The sequence below is a fragment of the Mchenga conophoros genome, linkage group LG1 (assembly GCF_057382185.1).
Source record: "Mchenga conophoros isolate Kocher_MC1m ecotype Shallow Benthic linkage group LG1, M_conophoros_male_GT1.1, whole genome shotgun sequence".
NCBI lineage: Eukaryota > Metazoa > Chordata > Actinopteri > Cichliformes > Cichlidae > Mchenga > Mchenga conophoros.
The window spans coordinates 23,516,179-23,541,050 of record NC_140526.1 but is presented as its reverse complement, the minus strand read 5'-3'; the positions used below and the strand labels follow the sequence as shown (position 1 = coordinate 23,541,050).

Genomic DNA, 24,872 nt, shown 5'->3' with positions numbered 1-24,872 from the left:
TTCAACTGACCGCTGCAGCACACCTGCACCAGGGTAAACCTCCGCCTACGCCACTCCTGCTTTACAGGTGAAAATAGAGCAAAAGGACCGCTAGTCTTTGACTTTATTTATTTTCTGCTGTGTTTTACTTGCATCTATTTGAAAGAGTGAGTGTAAACACAAAAGAAAATTTGCTTGATGCATGAAGTTAAAAGATTAAAACTAATAAAACAAGTTTTAAAAAGGGACCTTTCCATTTGATTACATTTTGTATGATGGATTATGTAGAAAAAGTAGAATTGGGCTGAAAGATCTATCGCTTTATCACCTATTCAGGTTGTAAATCGTGTTTTTAAAAAGTAACTAAGTAACTAAGTAATTAATTACTTTTGAAAATAAGTAATCAGTAAAGTAATGGGATTACTTTTTGGGGGAAGTAATCAGTAATTAGTTACTGATTACTTTTTTCAAGTAACTTGACCAACACTGCTCCCCAATGTGATGTTAGTGTATTGTATGTACGGTCGGCAAAGTCTGTCATCTCGGTTGTGGGCAAAAGACCTGCAACTGACAAATAAAGGCTATCTCATCTCATCATCTCATCTATAAAAACACCAACAGTATATTTCTTATTATCTAATGTAGTAGATATCCCTTCGACAAGTTCCATCACTGCCATCAAAGTGGACCTTTTTGCTCTAAAGCCATATTGGGTGTCACCTAAAAGATTATGTTTCTCAATATATTTATCAAGTCCTTAAACAAACAATTTTTCTTTTCTTTTTTTTTTTTTTTTGTGTCCCGTTTGGATCTTTAGCCATCAGAATTGTTGTCTTAAGGCCAAGAAAGATGCCAAGCGGATTTATTTTACCAAGTGGATCATCATGGCCTTGCCATATTGGTCCATTTGATTGACCTTTATTATAATTATGAATTTATTTTATTTTCAGTTGCTACAAACGGGACAGACATGACTGGGGGATAGGACAGGGAGAAAGAATGAAAGAAAGAGAGGGAGAGAAAGAAAACCAAAGGGGAGAAGAGACGGTGAGAAGGGGGGGAAGAAAGAAAAGAAAAAAAACAAACAAAAAAAACAAAACACCTGGGTCACCTGTATGGAGAAAAAAAACAGAAGAGAAAGCAAACAACAAAGAGCAACATAATAAAAAAAACGGCACCATCACAATAAACTAGCTAGCAGTAGATATCAGTAGATACTAAATAATAAACGATATTGTGCAGCACGCAAGATAGACAGCGCACAATGTGCTTTGAGGCAGCAGCCAAGAAAGCTGTAGTCCGCGTCTGTGAATACCCGTGTGTACACCTGTGTGCATACCTGTGTGGATCAGCATGCTTGCATTCCAAAGGTTTCTCCATGTAACGATCTGCTAGGGAGTGTGGGGAGCCATAGCCCCGTCCTCCAGGGTATGAAGCAGGTATGGAGGAGATCAAAACTCCAGACATCCAGAGGCCCCCAGAACACAAGAGACCAAGGAAGACCAACAGAGGGGCAGCCGTGCCACTGTCCCAGTAAGAGCTGAGGAGAGTCGCAGATGAGGGCTCACTCAGCAGCCGCGGAGCAGAAGCCAGGGGGAGTTGCAGTGACGCGCCCGTGAGCTCCGCCGGCAGCCAGCTGTGCCTGAGTGACCGAGCCCCAGGCCGAGAGGCCGGGGGCACCCCACCTCCGAAGTGGCCCGAGCGAGCCCCAGGCTCCAGGCCCCGATAAGCGGCCGCCAAGGAGTGAGCCGGTGTGTACCCGGACACCCACCCCCAGACACAAAGAACCACCAATGCACCGACACCTGAGGGAGTCCGCCACTGGCAGGGGAAGTGGTGGTGGGTGGAGATAGGCCTCCAAACCTTGGAGGGCCTGAGATGTCCCCAGAGAGGTGGCGTCTGATGCCCAACCTGACATACAGACACAGACATACAGGCACACACAGACACAAACATCCATTCCCACCCTCATGCTCTCATATGCACTTACTCCACACTCAACCAACGTGGAGACAGACATAAACGATCACACTCCCCAAGCGTACTCTACGAACCGGATCTAGGTACCCTTGCCCCTGGAGGGGGGAACTGCACCCAGACCCAGGTGGTGTTACCCTTTTCCCTGCGGTGGGGAGAGGCAGACCGCCCCGACTCCGCAGCAGCAGGGAGGCCCCACACTCCTGACCGCAGTCGGACGGCCAACTCCTCCTAGCCCCCCCGCTCCAGCAGGCCGCAGAGAACGGGGGTGAGAGAAGACTCCAAACCTCCCTCCACCCGCTCATTGTAGTGTTGATGCATGTGTGTTCTAAGGTGCATTTAAAACCCAGGAGGGCATGGAGCTACCTGCCAGAGAGCAGCAGGTAAGCGGATGGTCCCTCCTGCTAGCCCTCAATGTCTACGTGTATTCAAAATTGAGAGGTGGGCAGCGACGCCAGGGGTGAGGTGTACACCCTGATGGTAATTTGGACTCCGTGTATCGTGCCCACCCCCAAGATCCTATATGTATGTGTAATGAGAGTGTGAGTAATGTGAATGTCTAAGTTGTGGGATAAAATTGAGGCAGAGGCAGCCAGAAGGGGACAGAGGGGGGGGGAGTAGCCTCCTCTGCACCCTGGTGACACACCCCTACTCCAAGGCCCTGCATGTGTGGGTGGTTGTGGTGGAGCGGGAAGAGGGAGGCAGCTGGAGATGGGGAGGGAAGGAAGGGAGGAGCAGGTGACCCCTCCCTGGGGCCAGCTCCCCCGCTGACCCCAGTAGGCACTCCCATACTCCGCGACCCGCCAGGGAAAGGGGGCCCAGGCCCATCCAGACCGGGGCCCAGCGCAGCAGCGCCGCCCGGCCCCACAGAGCCCGGGACAGTCCACCCAACCCCACCACAGAGAAAACTGCACCCACCCCACCATCCATTCATCTTCCAGACTACATGAGACAATAGACGCCCAGGCTGAGATCTTCCTCCACCTCTCCTGTATCTCCCCCTCCTGCAGAGAGTTCCTGAGGAGAGGAAAGCTCCTGCAAGGTGTGACAATCTCCCCCACCAGTTGAAGAGCCCCGCAGGCGGCTCGACGCACCGGCGGCACCCTGCGCCAGGGATGGGCCCCCATGCACCCACCCGCCCACAACCCCGGCAACACACAAACCAGGACCCAAGGCCCCGAGGCCCGGCCAAGGCCCCAGCCCAGAGACGGAGCGCCCCCAGAACCTCACGCCCATCCCGGACCCACCCAGGGGCAGACAGGCTACCAGGTCAGTAACCCACGTCCGTCAGCACAGACCCTCCCCTAGCCCCGTTGCACGCAGCCACGAGGAAACAGTCATCCGAGAGCCAAAAGAGCCCCCACCCGGACATGACCGCTACCCTGGGTTGAGCCCCCCAAGGAAGATGCCTCCGGGGAACCCCCCGACGCCCTAAGCCCTAACAAACAATTTTTCTAAGATTTCTGAGAACTGCAGAAGTAGTGATATTGGTCTAAAGTTGGTAAATTGACACCTCTCTCCATTTTTATGGATGAGAAAAACTTTTGCTATTTTCATTTTTGAGGGAAACATACCAGTTGGAAAGGACAGGTTACAAATGTATGTGAAAGGTTGCACTATATATTCTATAACAGTTTCAAGCAATAGCATATCATTACCAAAACAATCAGCATACTTTTTAAGTGTTTTCACAATATCAGGTATTTCTCTATGACTTACAGCACCAATAAACATGGAGGACAAATTTTGAGTAATATGTTTATTTATTTCATTATTATTTCTTTGCTCTGGTATTTCTTTTGGTATATTATAGCCAACATGTACAAAGAAATCATTAAATTCATTTGCATTAAATTAAAGCATTCTTTCCCCTTTTGCATTGTTTCTTTTCTTTTTAAAGGCAGATGAAACCCTTTCTGGCAGTGGAGGTTATATTTATTACACATATACCTTAATTTAAATCTCTCACATGACGCATATAAAAATGCACTTTTGTCTTTTACAGAATCCTTCTGCGGGGGGCAAAAGTATTTCCACTTGTGTGACACAGGAAAACATTTTGGAGCACAGAGAAAATCTAACCACTGTGGGGTAGTGTTTCTCTTCACAAGAATTTGGCTACACCCACAAATACATTAATAAAGAAAAGATCATAAAAATAATATGCACTTTCACCTCACCTGTCTTTGCTTGGACTGAAATGTCATACTACATGGACTTCTACTGTGTGGACGTACAAAATAAATGCAGATCTCAATGTTTTTTTTGTTGCAAACTCTCAGTAAATAGTGCTCCTATTCAGTAATATTGTTTACAGTTCTTTTTTTTTTTATTATTATCTCTTTTATTGGGACAGCTGTTGAACATAACAGCAGTTTGCCTTTTTACATTTTCTTTGCTGTCACATTTTAACTTATAATTGAAAAATAAAGAAGACAGAAAAAGAAGAGAAAAGAAAGAAGAAAAAAACAAAAACAAAACAAAAACAACCCCCCCCCCCCCCCCCCCCCCCCACAAAAAAAAAAAAACCCAACAACAAACAAAAAAACAAAAAAAAAACAAAAAACTAAGGTTAGGAGGCAGCAGGGCTGGTAGGTTTACGTAGAACTCAGGGTTGTAACATCATACACAACATCACACCTCATATGCTTAACATAGTCTGTCCATTTAGACCATATTCCGTAGAAGGTATCCCTCTGAAGTTTAAGAGAAAATGACACTTTTTCCATCGTATAGATCTCTTGTACAGAATGTATCCAGTCTTCTATCGTTGGTGGTTCAGGCTTAAGCCATCTTCTCGTAAGAGGCTTTTTACTTGCGGCCAGAAGGATATACAAGAGTCTTCTGTCGTTGGAATTCAGTTTATCCACTGGTGCATTGCATAAAAACATGGTCTCAAAAGTTGAAAGAAAAACAAATGAAAAAACATTTTGTAAATGATCATGGATTAGAGACCAATACTGGCGAATATCTTTACAGTCCCAAAAGATGTGGAAATGTTTAGCTCCATCTCCCCCACATCTCCAACATTTATCACCAATTCCTCGATATCTTTGTTGAGCAGGGGTAATGAAAAATCTCATAATGCTTTTCCAGCAAAATTCACGCCAAACATTAGACCCAGTGGTAGCCCACTGTATCTTGCATGCGTGAGCCCAACACTTCTCTGTAATTGTCAAATTACCCTCCTTTTCCCACTTCGCTTTAATATACAGAGTGCTGTCGTTTTTACACCGCCGGATGCTGTTATATAATTTAGAAATAATTTTACTTTGCACTTCAGATTTGGTTAGTAATAAGAATGTTTCTACAAATTGTAATTTGTTTAGGTTCACTTTTAAGTTTTGATTAAAATAATTTCTGATCTGTAGATATCTAAAAAAATCATCAGATCCCAAGTCATGTTTACTCCTTATAGATTCAAAGCTTTGAAATGCACCCTTATGGACAAATGAATAATAATTGGTTATACCTTTTGAAATCCAGTTTTTGAATCTATTATCATATTGATTTGGAGTAAAATCTGAATGATATGCACACCATCTTAAAACCTTAGAGGCATTTTCCAAACCACCAATTTTTATTACTTCTTTCCAAGCTGATATCATTATTTGTAGTATAGGTTTATCTGCCATATGTATTTTATTCTGCAATTTTATGTCCGATATTAAAGCTGAAACTGGTATTTCCTTTACTATTGTTCCTTCAACATCTTTCCATCCGGCGGTGTAGTTTGGACAACAGAGACAAATCAGCGGTCTTAACTGAGCTGCACAATAATATTCTCGTAGACAGGGAAGCCCACCACCTCCCTTTTCTTTCTTTAATTGAAGCGTTTTATATTTAACTCTAGCTTTTTTCCCATTCCAGATATATTTTGACAATGTTCTATCCCATACCGCAAACTGTTTTTGTGGTATGGTAATCGGTAGAGACTGAAACAAATACAGCAGTCAGGAAGAATATTTAATCTGATTGATTCAATCCTGGAGTGTAGGTCCAGAAATGGAATAGTGTTCCATCTTTGTATATCTGATTTTATGGATTCATTTAGAGGGGCATAGTTGGCATTGAACATTTTGGTGAAGTCACGATGTATTACCACCCCTAAATACCTAATGCTATCTGCATCCCATTTCCATTTATAACGATTCTTGATTTCGACTGGTGGTTCATAATTTAAAGTTAATACCTGCGTTTTATTTATATTGACCTTATATCCCGATAAAGAACCATACTGTGATAGTGCTTCCATGAGATGGGGGAGTGCCTGTGAGGGACAGGTTAATGTTAAAAGTAAGTCGTCAGCAAATAATGCTAATTTCTGTTCCCCTCATGGCATTCGTACTCCTGTTATATGCTGACTCTGCCTAATCCACTGACTTAATGGTTCTATAAACAAAGCAAAAAGCAGCGGTGAAATGCAGCAACCCTCGTTCCAGTATAAATGATTCGGTGAGGTCCCCATTGATTTTGATTTTAGCTGTTGGTTTGTTGTATAACTCTGAGATAATATCAATTATAGATTTATCAAAATTAAACTTCTCAAGCACTTTGTATAAAAAGGACCATCTCACTGAGTCAAACGCCTTCTCGGCATCTAAGCTTAACACTAAGGTCTCTAATTTTTGTTTGTCAACTTGCCGCAATATGTGCAAAACCTTTCTGATGTTGTCCTGGGCCTGTCTATGTTTAATAAAACCCGTTTGTTCATTATGTATTAACCTAGGTAATATCATTTCTAGTCTCTTAGAGATAATAGATGTGAACAACTTGTAGTCAATATTCAATACACTGATTGGGCGATAGTTGCTACATTCTAATTTATCTTTTCCTTCTTTTGGTATAATGGAAATTATTGCTTCCCTCCATGAAGGAGGGATACTTTTCTTTTCCATTACCCAATTAAATGTCTTTATCATGGTGGGGATCAAATGATCCTGCATTATTTTATACCATTCAGGGCCAAACCCATCTGGCCCTGCCATTTTCCCTCCCTTTAATCTTTTAATTGCCAAGTAAATTTCTTCTTTAGTTATTGTGGACAACAGCATTTTATTTTGTTCCTCTGTCACACCTTGCAACTTTAGACCTGACAAGAAAATATTGACAATAGAGTTGTTATCTACAGGAGATTGGGAGTAAAGTTTTCTGTAGTAATTCTGGAAGCATAGTTTAATTTTCCCCAGTTCAGTTTCTATTTGTCCATTAAGAGGATTCTTATTGTTTACAGTTCTAAACAGGTGTACTCTCTGCAGCACTACCTAAAATTAATAACCTCAGTCTAGAAGTAAATTAAGTGTGTTTTGATCTTTAGCCTAATTTCTTAGTCAATTAGATACCATGCATGAGAAATTAATCTATAATTACAGTGTGCAGATGTTAAATAATCACTTATTTAAAAATTCAATAAATACATTGCTCATAAAGTTGCACATTCAGATGACATTAATCTTTGTGAGGTCCATGGCTTCCTACATAATCACCTGAAAAAGAACATTTTCATAGGAATCTGCAGCAATGTTTGAGCCATATCTATCAGATAGATTCCAATTTGTTCTAGAAAATGGGAAGTCTTCTTCACACACAAAAGTTAGTCATGGAGTTACACTGTGTTCTGTGTTGGGATCACTCTTATACCCACTTCCGTTCAGCAAGATTATCAGAAACCCTGTGCATATTTTCACTGCTGGGCAGATGATACCCAGCTTTATTTGTCCATCAAGCCAGATGACACAAATCAATTAGTTGAGACTTCCTTGAAACATGTTTTCTAATCAGATACTTAATTCTGATGGAATTATTTTGGCCTCCAGCAACACTGTGAGAAATCTTTTAGTCATTTTTGATCAGGATTTGTCCATCAGAGCCCATATCAAACAAATATGTAGGGCTGTTCTATCATCTGCACAATATCTTTAAATTTACTTCCTGTCTCAGATTAATGTTGTAAAACTAGTTCATGAGCTCATTACTTCTTGGCTGGACGACTTTAATTCATTTTTATCAGATTGTTGTAAAAGTTCTGTGAAAAGCTTCAGTTGATTCAAAACACTGTACTGAGCCAGCTAACAAGGACGAGAAAGAGTGGCCATGTTTCTCCTCTATCACCTTCTCTTCCTTAGCTCTCTACTAAATCCAGAATTTAATGTAAAATCCTTTTCCCCACATACAAAATCTTGAATAACCAGGCCCCATCATATCTTAAAGACCTCATAGTAGTTTATAATCCTAACAGAACACTTCACTCTTAGACTGCTGGCTTACTTGTGGTTCTTAGAGTTTCTAAAAGTAGAATGGGAGGCAGAGCCTTCAGCTTTCAGGCCCCTCTCCTGTGGAACTAGCTTCCATTTTAGATTCAGGAGATACACATCATCTCCAGATTCTTTCCTTTTTCATTAAGTCTTTTATAGGGATGGTTATCGTTTAGGTTTTATCCGATACCGGTGCCAAATCGGTACTTTTGAAACGGTGCCGGTGCTCAAACCGGTGCTTAGAGAATGGAGAACACAAAATTGGTCCAAAAACCTCTCATGTTCAGCTGTTTTTTTTGTAAAAAGATAACAATGTTAGCCTTTTCTGCAGCTATGGGGCATATATGGTATCACTCTTGGCTGGAAGCAGTGCTTAAACAATGGAAAAAACACAAACTTTGTCCTAAACCTCTCATGTTTAACTGTTTTCCACTTTTTCTTTGGTCATTTTAGCCTTTTTGGCCAGGGTGAAGGGAGTATCTGCCATGTTTACTAGTTCACCTTACATGCATTAATGTAATAACATGGTTAGCCTACTCAACGTAGATTACACACGAACAACATTAAGCTACTCACGCAGAGAAGAACGGCTGCTGCTGCATCATCGTCCGTCATCATTTCTGCTACACTGGCAGGGCTAGGGGCCAGGACTCTACTCTTCGGGTTTTTGGGGGATGTTGCATAACAGGCAACCCACCCGCAGTAGATGTGCTCGGTGTGAGGTCTCGCAGCAAGCTATCAAATACGGCGCATTTCTCGGCTTTAAAAAAAAACAGTATGCGTCGCCAGGTGTTTCATCGGATTCGAGGTGTTACCTCCTTTGACAGTCTCACAGTATCAGCTTAAAGCACTTGTTGCAGGCTGCTGAGTTTGCATCTGTTGCTGTGAAGTACAGCCAGACTTTTGACCGCTTCGCCTTGGGCATTTTTAATCTGTAGCTCTGCTCTAAAAGACCGTACGTACCTGGGCCCGCCTACTATCCTCGGAAACGTAAAATGATTGGCTAGAAGTGTATCACAGCTCAGGAAAAAAAAGCACCGAAATAAAGCACAGAAATGTGCGCTGCTTTTCGGTCTGGTTACTACCGTTTATGTCAGAACCGGTGCCATCATGGCACCGGACACCGGTACCCATCCCTAGTCTTTTACTAGGATTGGATCAGATGACCCTAACCTATTTCTTAGTTATGTTGGTATTGGCTCAGACTGCTGTGGACTTGTGCATTGAGCACTTTTTCTCCATGCGTGTCTTTTCACTCTCCACATGTTTATATACTACTCCAGCATGTTATTTACTTTTCGGACCATAAGGCGCACCGGATTATAAGGCGCATTAAGCGAAACAAAACAGTCAGATAAGTCAAACTTTACTCAACTCATTCTTCGTACCATTGATTCATTAATGTTGAATTCTCTTAAAGCTGCTCTATTCCCATGTTGTTGCAGTATATTAATGACAAGCTTCGTATTGTGGATGGATGGACTTTCCCACCACTGCAAACCGCTTTTCTTAGGATGTTGTCTGATTGTTGGAGTTTTCCCTTGAATACAGTAATTTGGTATAGACTAGAACAATGACTGTCCTAGTCTACACCATTACCCAACTCGCCAGATGTGGCTCTCTAAGACGTCTCTAAGAACTCCTCTGCATAACAAAGTATTCTACAGGGTGGGCCATTTATATGGATACGCCGTAATAACATGGGAATGGTTGGTGATATTAAAGTCCTGTTTGTGGCACATTAGTATATGTGAGGGGGCAAACTCCTCAAGATGGGTGGTGACCATGGTGGCCATTTAGAAGTCTATCTTGGATACAACTTTTGTTTTTTCAATAGGAAGAGGGCCATGTGACACATCAAACTTATTGGTAATGTCACAAGAAAAACAATGGTGTGCTTGGTTTCAACGTAACTGTCACAGTCCGCTGTGGCAGACCGTGTGGAGAGTGCGTGGAGGACTCAGGTGCAGACACAAGTGATACGGGAGTGAACTTAAACCAAAAGCGAGCCTTTTATTGTGGCTGATGAATACAAAAGAAGCAAACAAGAATAAGGGCAGCACAAGAGCAATAACTAAACAGAAACCTAAACTGGGAATAAACTATGGTAAGACTATGACTTAGAATACAACAGACCGGGCATGGAAACACGGAGGGTGGGAACACAGACGACGCGACACAGACTGCATGAAACACCGAGACTAAATACACATGAGGGATGATCAGGGGAAGTGGCCACACATGGGAGCACAGCTGACACACATGAACCTAACGACAGGACAGGAGAGTGCAACTGAAGCGACAGCATGAACTTGACAATACAAGACACACAGACATAACACACGAAGGGCAAGGGAGGCTTAATACAAGGGTAACATAATTACAAATGGGCTGGACTAACTTAATGAACCTAAACAAACAATAAACATCAAATTAGGCTAAACACAAAACACTGGGTCGCACGACCCAGGACCATGACAGTAACTTTATTCTTTCATGAGTTATTTACAAGTTTTTGACCACTTATAAAATGTGTTCAGTGTGCTGCCCATTGTGTTGGATTGTCAATGCAACCCTCTTCTTCCACTCTTCACACACTGATAGCAACACCACAGGAGAAATGCCAGCACAGGCATCCAGTATTCATAGTTTCAGGTGCTGCACATCTCGTATCTTCACACCATAGACAATTGCCTTCAGATGACCCCAAAGATAAAAGTCTAAGGGGGTCAGATCGGGAGACCTTGGGGGCCATTCAACTGGCCCACAATGATCAATCCACTTTCAAGGAAACTGTTCATCTAGGAATGCTCGGACCTGGCACCCATAATGTGGTGGTGCACCATCTTGCTGGAAAAACTCAGGGAACGTGCCAGCTTCAGTGCATAAAGAGGGAAACACATCATCATGTAGCAATTTCAAATATCCAGTGGCCTTGAGGTTTCCATTGATGAAGAATGGACCCACTATCGTTGTACCCCATATACCACACCAAACCATCACTTTTGTTGTTCCAACAGTCTTGGGGGGATCCATCCAATGTGGGTTAGTGTCAGACCAATAGCGGTGGTTTTGTTTGTTAACTTCACCATTCACATAAAAGTTTGCCTCATCACTGAACAAAATCTTCTGCGTGAACTGAGGGTCATGTTCCAATTTTTGTTTTGCCCATTCTGCAAATTCTGTGCGCCGATCTGTGTCATCCTCGTTGAGATGCTGCAGTAGCTGGAGTTTGTAAGGGTGCCATTTGTGAGTAGCTAATATCCGCCGAAGGAATGTTCAACTAATGCCACTCTCCAGTGACATGAGGCGAGTGCTATGCTGTGGGCTCTTGCTGAATGAAGCTAGGACAGCCACTGATGTTTCTTCATTAGTGACAGTTTTCTTGCGTCCACATTTTGGCAAATCCAACACTGAACCAGTTTCACGAAACTTAGCAAGCAGTTTGGTAACTGTAGCATGGGAGATGGGTGGTCTCGTAGGGTGTCTTGCATTGAAATCTGCTGCAATGACCCGGTTACTGCATTCACCAGATATCAACACAATTTCGATCTGCTCCTCACGTGTTAACCCCTTCCACATGTCAATGGCTGTGAACAAAGAGAAACTTGTAAATAACTCATGAAAGAATAAAGTTACATTGAAACCAAGCACACCATTGTTTTTCTTGTGACATTACCAATAAGTTTGATGTGTCACATGGCCCTCTTCCTATTGAAAAAACAAAAGTTGTATCCAAGATGGCCGACTTTTAAATGGCCACCACCCATCTTGAGGAGTTTGCCCCCTCACATATACTAATGTGCCACAAACAGGACTTTAATATCACCAACCATTCCCATGTTATTGCGGTGTATCCATATAAATGGCCCACCCTGTAAAGTCACCCATGTCATCTGAATCTAGGTGTTGCAATGGACCAGTCAAAGTCCAGACCTCAACCTGATTGAAATGCTTAACCTTAAGAGAACTGTGCATAAATGAACCCCTGCAAACCTCAGTGAACTGAAACATCATAAAGAAGAGGAGGCCAAAATTTCTCCACAACAAAATCAGAGAAAGATAAATTTAAACAGAAAACTTCAACCTACTATTGCTAAAAGTAGTACAATCTTCTGAATCGTGGGGTGTACTTAGGTTTTCAAAGGACTGCTGAGAGTCCTTTTAAAGTGAATATGCAAGCCTGATTTAGATACCAAACAGTAAACACCACACTTTATTGATAGTAATACAATACCATTTGTGCCGCAGGTGCGCCATGTGCCTCTGGGTACACAAATACCTAACATAGTCACCACACCCTGTGCGCCTTGTGCCTTATCTGGTTGATTGCCCTTTTGCCCATGGACCACTGATTATCCTATAATGCAAACAGTAGAGATGCTCTGAGTGTCAGGTGCTGTTAAACTATAATTGTATGTAGTTAGCGAATAAGAGGAATTTCTTCATCATGGAAACAAACAAAAAAAGAGTAGTCAAGCAAGTGCAAGGTCACTAAATTGGGTGAAAAAAAAAGAAGTAACTGCTGTGGTGTTTAAGAGAAGCTGTTAATGTAGAAGTCTGTGGGCTTACTCTGGTTGCATTGCAGCTTCTTGTGCCAGTTTATGTTTGCAGTCAGCACTTAATTGAATGATGGTATTGAATGTATGCATATTCCTGCATATAATGAAATGTGCTTGCCATTTAAAGTCACAGTGCACCAAATGGTGCTGGCTCAAAAAATAAGAAGAAAAGAGCTGTTGAATGCACTTTTACAAAAACACATAAAGTGCCTATATTACAAATGCAAGACCATGCCTTACCAGACTTAAGGGCAATTTAGAACATATTTACAACAGAAAAGTTCCCCCTGATAAGTTGAATTTCATCTGGATAACCTGTGTAACCTTACAGTTACTGTCCCAGTCTATACAATTACTTAACTCACCAGATGGCATTCTCTGAGACTTAGTCCTCTTCCCCAAATTGAAATTCATGCAGAATTCAGTGCTGAGGTGCAAACGGTCAGTGCGATAGTGATGGGATTCCGGGCTCTTTTTAGAGAAAAGAGCCGGCTCTTTCGGCTCCGAACCAGGTCTTCAGGTTGTTTTGTTGCTTTAATTAATTTATTATTAACAATAATATAAAATTATGCACAAAAGAAATTACTAATGTAAAAAAAAGGTGGTTTTATTTATATATGTTTATATATAAATATATGCGGTGGCCCCTAGAGACAGAACATGTACAAACTCCAAAAAGCACGTACAAATTCCAAAACACATTTCTAGCGTTAACTGAACTTCCAAAACAGAGCTACCTAGATCACTTAAATCACACAAATGAAAGCATATGTGTATTATTTGTGTATTTATACACAAGCACTCATATATATTCAAATAATTTAAAAAAAAAGTTCATTTACCTGTTACTACCACATGCCAAATGCAGTTGTTGCTACTTGCTGGCTTGTGTAGCCACTAGGTAACAAAAGCTCAACACTGCGCCTAGTATTCTGAAGCACTTCTGTTGTCTTTTGTACGTGTTTTGGAGTTTTTACGTGTTTTGGAGTTTTTCTGTGTTTTGGAGTTTGTACATGCTTCAGAGTTCGTACGTGTTTTGAAGTTTGTACGTGCTTTGTCTGTAGGGGCCACCATAAATATACTTTTTTTTATTCACTCCACATAAAATGTAATAAATAAAATCATATTATACAAAAACCAACTATTCACATTTCAACTTTTAGCTATTTAAATTTTCAGTTTTTTCCTTTTAAACAAATTTAAAGTGAAACAACACAAAACACTGCAAGCCACAACACAATTAAATATAAATTAAAATATGAAAACAAAAAGAACATGCACATTCTCTGTCATATGGGCCTGCATGAATAAACTTTCTGAATCCTTTATCATCTGCAACTGAAAATAGTTGTGGATGATTACTATACCTTTCTAATGTGACGTTGTTGTCCCTGGCTCTCTTTCTCTCTCTCTCCCTCCGGCTCTGTTCCTGTGCTACTGCGAGTGTAACTACCGCCCCTCCCCCCTCTTCCCAGCGCAAAGCACAAGGCTCGCATGCGGAGTGAAGCGGTAAAAAAAGTGCCAGAGAGAGAGGGTGAGAGAAAGAAAAAAAAACCCCACGGCTTGTGTCATTCACTTCAAAGATCCGGCTCTGTTTCGTTCGCGACTGACACATCACTACAGTGCGATCCAGGGTGCGATTCAAAACATAACAAGGGTGCTGGAGACGCCACACTTCATAAGAATATCTGTTTAAGAGGGATAATGGACTCATGAAATGTACCTATAGTTTCTGCTTTTTATTTTTCACAGTTGTGAAACTTTTTGATCGCACTTTCTGTAAGCATTAAAACCTAACACAGGCAGTAAATCATCTGAAACTCACTTGGTCATTACAATGTTACATTTCACTATTAACCTTATTCTTTAGAATTGCAGTTTTTCCCAAATTCAGCAGGCCAAGTCTAGCTGATTAGTTATTTACAACATGCCCACATTTTAATGACACACAGACACACAAAGCACTTCATGGAAAAGCTGTGGTCTGCAAAACAGTTTGGCAGGAGCTGTTGGCGGTTTACTGTTTTCTTGCTCAAAGCTCTTTGATGGGAGTTGTTGATTTATGCTTCGTTAGAGTGCTTTCCTGTCTCTTGCACATTTAACAGACAAGATGATAAAAAAACAAAACCCTAAAAACAACAATATGTAATCCCTTTAAAACAAGGAGTCTTTGACCCTGCCTTCACAGTATTACTTTTCCCTTAATCGTCACATTTCTGAGGTTTGAAAGAAAAAACATGCACACTTTAAAAAAATACATTTATGTGTGATTGTTGTCATATTATTTGAAACTAATTCTCGCTATATGTTTACAATGACATCTACATTTATTGACATCCTCCACTGCATGCACAGTTACCTGGCTCATCCATGCATGTATAATGCAATCTCAAGTGAACTCTGTACGTAGTAAATCTACTTTGACAAGTATACACCCAGTCAATTATCTGTCAGGGCAGATTAGTGAGCAAAACTACTGGTGCCCAGTCACTACATTCAAAGTGTAAAGTAGTTAAAGCAGAATGACATGTGCTTATTCCCATTTTGGTAAATCACATACTTGTACTACATTACCTGTTACATCCAAGATAAAAATCTTACATAATAAATATATTATGTAAAAGACTGCACCTGGATGTGTTACTGTGCTATAAACACAATATTTCGCAAATATTGTGGACTTTTAAAAAAACTTTTTAAAAGATTCATTACTGCTAAAATAGCAGCTTTTTAATTATAAATGTATCATGAACTGATTACTTACATTATACTACTAATAAATTACTGTCATTTAATGGCATTGCATTGCACAGCTACAAGCATTTCACCTCATGTCATACTGTGTATGGTTGTGTGTGTGACAAATAAAATTTGAATTTGAAATTATTTTAAAAAACAATCTTTTGGATTGGTGATGATTATTCAGAGATGTTCTACCTGTATAATAATTTATATCTTATCTTAAATATAATGTAAAACTACATATATAAGACTGGGTTGTGTATTTGCATCATGAACTACCTGTGCATGTAACAACCATTAAAGTACATTAATGCATGTTGCGCGCATGTTCACACATGTTTACTGCACGATTACTCTTGAGAAGTTTTCATGCTTATATACAATTGAAAGGCTGAAGAAGCAGCTGGCTATGCACAGCAGCACAATCATGCAAGAAAATTTGCAGCCGTACTGGTCCTCCATGCATGTGTGAGCACTTTTACCTGACGCGTGTGTGTGTGTGTGTGTGTGTGTGTGTGTGTGTGTGTGTGTGTGTGTGTGGTGGGGGAGTGTGCAGTGGTTGGCTGCCTGATGCGGTGGTGCAGGTTTCAGTGTTACACAGGCCGGGCCCAGTGCTGCAGGTTGTCCGGTAGGGTGCCTGCCGAGCTACAAGCATGCTGTTGATGTCAGGAGCACAGGAGAGGAACGTGAGGAATGGCTGAAAACTGACGGTGATCTCCCGCAAGGAAACAAACCGGGACGCAAACGTCCGCTATGTTTAGCTGAGGACCTGACTGCCCCCCGGACCAGCCTTTCAGCGACGCACTAACAAGCACTGCTAGTGTTTTTCTTCTTCTTTTCTTTTACAGAGGGGGGGTTATTTAATGGGACAGCGAAAACGCAAAAAAACGCAAGGTACGCTACCGCTCCTGTCGCCAGCAGAGCTACTTTTATTTTCACGGACTAATACGACACACGGGTTGAGAAATGTTTCCCACCAAGGTAAACTGGCCGTCTTCGAAGGCAGTGTTTGTGTTTTGAGCTAGCTAAACGCTTTTGTGGGTACATTTTTTTTTTTGCTTTTTGTTTTCTGTGGTCGGGGTTGTGAATGTATGAAGTGTTTGAACCGCTGGGGTTTTGTTTTGAAAAGCGTCGGTTAGGCTTCACCTCTTCATGGTTCACAACCTACCAAACCACATGAGAAGAAGACGACGTCCGGAGTAGATTAAACCGCAAACAAAGGCCCCACTTCTTCCCCCCTCTACCGTCGCTTCCACCTGAACCGAAGAGGAGAAAATGCGTGTGGATCTGTTTTGGGTCTGTTTGTGGTGTTTGCTTCGCCCCGGTGCCACCGGTCAAGGGCAGTCGACGGCCGTTTGTTCGCTCTCATGCAGCTGCGATGAAGATGGGGGTGCAGACTGCTCCGGGAGAGGGCTGACCGCCGTCCCAACCGGGCTCAGTACTTTCACCTACTACCTGTAAGTGACAACCAAGCATCTATGATGAAACACAAGCTATTTGCACACTTAAAACCTGCCTCATCGTTTACTGTACTGTGTTTACGACGTAAGTGAGTGATGGCCATTGAACATCACCGGGTAAACTTAGTGCAGATGGAGGGAATGTCCTGCCGTGGATTTTAGGATTTCGGACTTACAAAGGCTGACCTGTTATCTAAAGCATCACAACACTCAAAAGCCTGGCATAGTTCAGAAACAAACTATACACAGCTGAATCTTCAGGACTTATCACTATTATAGCATCAGTATAGCAGCACAGCCTCCATTAATGTTGTAATGACATGTGTAATGATTGCAGCTAATAATTAACTAGATTATCAGTTATTATTTAAAACAGGGAATCAGCTGATAGATGGATCTGTATAAACTGTTTCCAGAAGAGGTGAATAAAGTCATTTCTAAGCACAGGTTGAAACTTTTTGCGTGGTTTGCTACTAAAAGTGGTTCCTTATGAGAAAATATCTGCTACTAATCATAGAGTGAAAGCAGTAGACACTGAGAAGTGAAAGATTTATGATGCTACTATGAAGCTTCCCACGATACATTGATTCTGCAATACTTGATCTAATGCAAAACTGTCGTCTATGGTGCATGACAACATAAAGGAAAAAGGAAAACACACTGCAAAGAAATGAAATACACATATTTACCTATTTACGATTGTTATGGTTAAATACTGCCCAGCTTCAGGAAGCCTTTTTAAAGTACATTTGAACTCCGTGATGTCTGACTTTTGCCATGATCAATGAAATGTTCTCCAGGGGGGTGGCTGTGGCTCAGGAGGTAAATTGGAAGGTTTTGTGGTTCGATCCCTGGATCCCACAAAATACTGAATCCAGAGTTACCCCGATGCATCAGTCAGGGGTGAATGTTGGGTTAAAAGTGTTTGTATGAATGGGTGAATGAGGCTTGTTGTAAGAAAGCGCTTAGAGTGTTCAAATTGAGTAGAAAAGCGCTACAAAACCACTGTCCATTTAGGGGCCAAATACAGTTAAAGTTTCTCTTGATTTTTGCTTTACCTGAACCATGGGTAACCTCCGTCTTACTCTCTCTGTCTTTTGTCATCTGTGCAGACTGCATGGATAGTCTATGTGGAAATATTATATTTAAACATTGGTTTAGCTCCTGACATGTACACACAAGTATGACAAATATATTTAAAATAAATCCTCCAGGTAAAGCCACAACTTATCCAACTGTTTCTCTAAAGGTTTTTGTGGGAAAAATGACTGAATCACCGAGTAATGCACCAAGTGCTGTGATCACAAATAGGGCTAGATTTGGGTGAGTAATGCATGGATGGTAGCCAGCAGTGTCTTGTTCCCTCTACTGTAAGATTGAAACAATAAAATAAGGAGTCAAGCCTGTTCCTTTATCACATTCTCACAGCAAGTCTGGCTATGTTTAACTGCTGCACTCATTTTTACAACAAGTTGAGCAAATAGAGACCAGGTAGGTTTGGTCTTTTATGGAGCAGTGCAGATACAGTTGATGACTGGCCCACGAAGAAAAAGATTGTGTCACAACTTCTGGGTTAATCACAAACTAAAGTAACTCTTTAGTCACTGACTCTGCCAGTTCCCGCGTGAAAAACACACTCGAGCTTCACACATACGAACAGCCATTTTGAGTTTGGGCCTTGTTAAATGTGCAAAAGTGCATGCGACTTTCAGAAAAGTGTAGAGGCTTGTTTGTTGAAACCTCTGTGCTGCTGTGCTGCCTTCTAAGAATGGCGGCCAAAGCCCTGCTGCACCAGAATGGACAGTGTACCACTTGAAATTCCCATTGTTGAAGGTGTGAGGTGAACTAAACAGAGGGGAAATGGTTGCATGGCGCATGAGGCTTACAGCTGAACCTCTCGGCATACTTGCTCCTCTGGGTAAAAACAAAATAAAAGGTTCACCACTGTATTATGACATCTGAATTACAATATGGTGCAGTGTTTTCACAGAAAAACACTGCTGCTCTCCATGCTACTCTGTTGGCTAGTTTTATGCCAAAAAGGAAAACACTGTGTTGTTTGCGAGCTTGTGGTGTCTTTGGTTCTCATAGTTTGTCCTACTCATAGCAATCTAAATGCTCTGTGACACATTTTAAACCGCTTAATGTATTCATTTGAGACTTAAAGTATGTGAAAGGTTGCTTGTCCCCCTCTCTTTTTTCCCCTTCCTGGTCTCTTGAACTTTAGTTGTCCTCTCTTACTCTCTCTGTCTTTTGTATGTGGAGCAAGGGGGGGTTAGGGATCATGATGGATTAGTGAGACATATTGCAGCTGCAAAGGCTCCTTCTCTCAGGGCTAATGCACCCACAATGGCCCGCTGAAGTGTAAAGGAAATGTCTCATATGAGCATTTTGTCACTACAGTAAGGGCCATTTGTTTATCATGTGTTTAGAATCAGAAACACTCCAAAAGTAGAACCTTTTATATCCAGGCTGGTGGGTTCCAGCATCAGGAAAGAAGGTGTGTGAAGAAACAAACACAATTGTGCTCGCTCACAGCAGCAGATTCAGTGCCCAAAGGTAAGGAAATGATCTCAATGTTGTGGAATAGTGTATCGTTGTCATGAAGGAAAAAATAAACGTGGTAATGGGAGACAACGCATTTTTACAATAAATCATATGACATTGTTGGCGTGGACTCTTACCTTCAGCCCACAGGGGCTTGAGTTTTGGCTTCTATAATGGAACCAGGCCTGTCACAGAAAAACAGATGGAAGAAGAGGCCCCTCAGCCAGTGACAAGGCAAACACTCTTGTAGTGTACCTGTCACAGAGTGTCCACATAGGTTTCTCTTTTGCTACAGTGTCTGCACAAACGTGTGTATTTTAAGCAAGCATAGAGGCATTATTAGAGCTGATATCTCAGTAATGTTAGGTCCTTTCATAGCGTGAGGGTGCCTGAGACTTGGGAGGCGAATGGAGGGGTGGCGTCATGGGTCTTGCACTCTGCTGGTAGAGCTTGCCGACTTCACCACTGGTGCCCTCAATCCATTTTTAACTGAATGATACTTTTGTTCTTGGTCAGCAGAGGTGAAAGGAGCCAGTAAGTAGTTCCTGCTTCCAAACAGGATGAGCTGTGGATGGAAGAATATCAACATCCTCTCTGAGTTCTTAACACTGAGCTTTATTGGTATACCTATTTCCGTCCTCCACCTGCAAAGCTTCAAACGTTCAGAGATTTTTCAGAAATTCTCTTCAAACCTCTACAAGAAACTCAGGGTTTCAGATTTTTTACTTAAGTGTCTGGTCTTCTATAATGTCAAAGAGAGATAACTGGAAGAGGTTTTAGGGTAACTCAAAAGGATGTGAGACCACATCCTTGAAAATGAATCTAATCTGTGGCAGGTGATATGCAAATGACAGTCTGGGAAATCAGCTTAGGGGTGGCACTTAGGTAATATGGTGGATGTTAAATGATTGGATTCAGCTGCCTCTCCAGTAGATCTCTTGTCCTGTGGGTGGACTTGAACTACAGCTGTTAGCCTGGTAGCTTACCCACCAACTAGTTGGTGGATTAAGTACTTCAATACTAAAATGAGTCATCCACCATGCTTTGTTGGCCATTAATATACCAGAGCCACCAGTTTGTCTCACACATACACATGAAATGCTTATCATCATGTTGTCTATTTGCTGTCGTGCTAAATTATTGTGAAGTGTTCTCTAGAATTAATCTAATTGTATGTTTTGTGTTCAGTATCTTGAACTGTTTAACAACCTTAATTATATGTTATGAGTGAATTATGAGGCTCCACATCACTGATGTAATGGAGTCATTTGTGAAGGGTGATACTTACTTTTCTTGTAAAATAAGTCAACCAGTGAAGTAGAGACCAGTCATTTAAAATTCTCAAAAAGTAATTAATTTACCAGATTAAAGTAAAAAAAACAAAAAACCAAACGTTCAGTGGAGCTGTTTCGACTCTCTATTTGTTTTTCCCCATAATAGTTGCTTTTAATTGGGTTCCTTTATTTTAATATTTTTAACATTAAATGACCAAATGTTTAAGAAAACATGAATGATTCATGGCCACATTTAACTGTTAATCTGAGATTCGAACTGCAATTAAAATTTTTTACCTGAAATTGTGGTTCGTTGTTTATTTTTTTTAATCACTCCAACAGCATTTGCAAAACTTGACAATCAGTTACTGCCCTGTGCAATAGTTTACAATATAACAGTTTAACTGCAGTGTTGCTGTGCAACCTGCGCCATAGCTCAGAGTAATACCCTCATAAATGCCATCGCATATCTTTATAACAGGATGGGCTTTTGTGCACATTTTCAGTTCTTCCAGAAATTGGAATTCATTGCACACTTTAGGTTGCGGGCCAAACAAGATAAACATTTATTGAACACACTAAAACAATGTTTTTTTAAACATAAATATGAATAAAAACAGACAGGAATATTATTCCAGAATAAATAAACTTTAAAAAATAAACTTTAACTTTAAATATTTTGCTCTTCATAAAAATATATCCTGTCAAAATTATGCAAGTTAGAAATATGAACATGCTGCCAAAAACCCCAGAAAAAAAAAAAATGAAAGCATACACAAGGTTCGAGCCGCGTGTAGACTGAGCTGGGGCATTGCTTCAGGAATGGAACTAATAAACTGGGCGGGCCATTCAGTGTTGTACTTTGCCTTGAGTGTACCATTACACTGCAGCTCCATCTGAATCTGCACAGGTGCAGTTTCCACATAAATGGGTTGCGAAGCAGCCCGAAATTCTCTTTATGTGCTTCAAAGTCACCAAAGCTCCGTGCGAACTCAGTGCACTCAGTTTATCAGCAAAGTGCGCATTTGGGAACACTGTTGCGCTGACTTGGTTCAACATTACTTGTCAAAAAGGCAAGGTTGTACTGGTGCATTTGTGATAGCTTCACTTGAAATGCCTTCACCGCATCATACTGTATGATAAGGAATGTCGGCAAATTCTGAATCTATTTCCCACATAAAAGACTGAAATTGACAGTGATTTTAACCTTTAGCTCAGATAAAATTTACGGTTTGCATTACCGTGATCATTACATGCTCCATTTTTAGGACTTTACCACAACATTTCCTGGTGTATGATGAAGTGAGTGATATGCTGTTAACTCACCGGTACAGTTCTCCTCCTGTATATTTACTCACATCCCGCCGACTAGTCCACTTTTTTTCACCGCACAACACCAGTGCTCCATCTGTTGTAAGTCCAACAAGTTTGTCTCAGGGCAGTTTCATGTCGGTTACACTTTGACATACTTTTTAAAAAATGTCTTTTCCTGTCGTTGTCCCGTGAATCAATTTAATGTCCAATATTTCCACTTCACGGATGAAGATGGCCAGCTGCGCAATGCCCATCATGTCTGTACTTTCATCCACAGCAAGAGAGTATGCAATAAAGGTTTTGCTTCTTTCACACAACTGTGTTCTTAAATCAGTGGCCATCTCACAAACCCGATCAGCAATCGTATTTCTCCCCAGGCTGACATTTGCCAAAATCTGCGTTTTGACTGGACTCAAGACGTCGCACACCTTCATCATGCAGCACTTTAGAGTGGTAAATGGCCGGGCTGATTTGGCTATCTCCTCTGCTACTATAAAACTTGCTTTCACAACAGCTTCACTTTGTGATTTTTGCTCTGGTGAAAAACGTCTGCTGAAATGTCAGATTCTTCTTTAGCTCTTCTACTTTCTGTAGTTTCTGCTCTGCATTTAGGTTTTTCAGCTTATCCTGACGTTTTGTCTCGTAGTGCCGTCTTAAATTAAATTCCTTAATTACAGCCACATTAGCTCCACTAATAAGACACACGGGTTTACCAGCAATGTCTGTAAACATATATTCAGCCTCCCACCGGTGCTGAAAGGCTCTGTTTTCAGAATCAACTTTTCTCTTCGCCGTTGTGAGGGCTAGCTTTGCAATAACAGAAGTTTGACTTGATTGACGCGGGAATGTTCCTGGGTAGCCTAGCATTCGAAAAGGAGGCTGCAGCACTGCATTATGGGATCTGTTGTTTGTGTGTTATTAGCACCTCATATTGCCGGGCCATGCATAACAGTAATAATAAATCTATATAAAATGATCTGGCCCGCGGGCCTTGAGTTTGACACATATGGCTTAGGTAATGCTGACAAATTTCTTTTTACCACAGCAGCATTTCTTTACCACGTATATATTCTCTGAAATAATATTGAAAATGCTCTTCTCTTCTTACATTAAGATTGAGTGTATAGTTCATTGATTAAATGTATAGTAAAACGTATTCACAGTGAGAGAAACTGTAGTTTTACTTCTGCAGCCCACATAAGATCAAAGTGTATAGATTGTGGCCCAGAATTTAATCTGAGTTTGACATCCCTGCGGGAGTGGGTTGAGATCTGGTGACCGTGGAGGGTGTTTGAGTTTTCATTGCCATGTTCAACAAACCATTTTGAGATGATCTGAACTTTGTGACACGGCACGTTATCCTTCAGGAAGCAGCCACCAGAATATAGTCGGGGCCTTGACCACGTCTGCATGCAGCTTTCGTCCATCAGATACACAACAATGCACTATTTTTGGTAGAGCATGCTAGCGGGCCGTCGTCATTACTTAGTTTTTTTTTTTTTTTGGAAAATACGGCACACTTAAAATCAATCCTTTGATTTTTCTGAAAATCGACAGTGCCCCTTATAATCCCGTGTGCTTTATGTATGAATTCTGGTTGTGTTTACTGACCTCAAAACGATTTTATGTGGTACACGGCGCTCGAAAATCTGTCAAATGTTTTAGTACGACTTTGCTAAGCTACGAAGTCGCACCACTTGATGGATTGTCGGAGCGTTACGGCTATTCTACGCAGGAGCCTCGCGGAGTGATGCGTACTGTGCTTCAACATAATATTACCATATTGTGCGTGTGTGTGTATAACCTCTTTTTAAGTTTTGTGGATATTATACATTGTTATGCTCACGATATGTCAGCCAATTTTCACTGGAAATGCCTTTTGGTTAAACTGTCGGTGAGGAATTTGCACTGTTAAATTTTTATATAACTTTAATGCACATAAAAAACAGCTGCTTGTTTAAGTGCAAATACATTGATGGTTTTTTTTTTTGCAATAATAAAGTTGTGGAGTTGTAAAGTATTTTGTCTAGTGTCAATTATATCGTCAGTTATATCGTTATCGCAAATTTTCAAATGTATATCGTGATAAATATTTTTGGTTATATCGCCCTGCTCTAGTTGTAATTATCAGTTAATTCTTAGTCCAGCTCAGTGGAGTGGAGCGTTTCAGAGGCCTTTAGCCAGGCAACTGCTCACATGCAAGCTGCTCTCTTCTTTCAGCCCCTCACTGAACAAAGTAGACTCAGAGTAAGGTGCGCTTGTGGTTGGAGGGCTGCTGGCTGTTGCTATATTTCTGCTTCTTTACTGGATAGTTTTGTGTTTTTTTGAGGCCCACAAATAGTCATTCATGAAAGCCAGTGGCTGTTGGGTGACTTTAAGAACTTACCAAGAAGTCCTGCAATTTGTTTGTCACATAAACAAAAACAATAACTCAAATTTGTGATTGTTAGAGGCATCACGAGAATGCCGAGTCTATGGGGATCAATCCCAGCTGACAAGCCTTTAGCAGCACAGTTGAAATTTTTCCATACTCATGTGTAATTGAATCAGTTTTTGGGGCAGTTAATGTCTTCTTTATGTAATTGTGTGGCATGAAAGCATTGCTTAGCTTTTGCTGTGAGTATGTCATGAGGGTATCAGGCACTGAAGCAGAGTATATTTCCACATTTTGAAAAAACAAAGATCTGAATTTAAAAATATTTACCCAGTGAATGACTATTTTAAAAAAGTCAAATATTTCTATTAAGGTTTCTACCATTTTCT

The 24,872-nt window shown here is 41.1% G+C and overlaps 1 protein-coding gene across 1 annotated transcript in view; it reads left to right on the top strand.

The window, feature by feature from the left end:
- Positions 1 to 16,100: 16,100 nt before the first annotated feature.
- The window catches only part of lgr4 (leucine-rich repeat containing G protein-coupled receptor 4), a 32,933-nt gene continuing 24,161 nt past the window's right edge, over positions 16,101 to 24,872 (top strand). Inside the window, exon 1 of the mRNA XM_085270731.1 lies at positions 16,101 to 16,971. Within this exon, the coding sequence (XP_085126857.1) occupies positions 16,790 to 16,971 (182 nt within the window). The 5' untranslated portion in view covers positions 16,101 to 16,789. The remainder of the gene's footprint in view (positions 16,972 to 24,872) is intronic.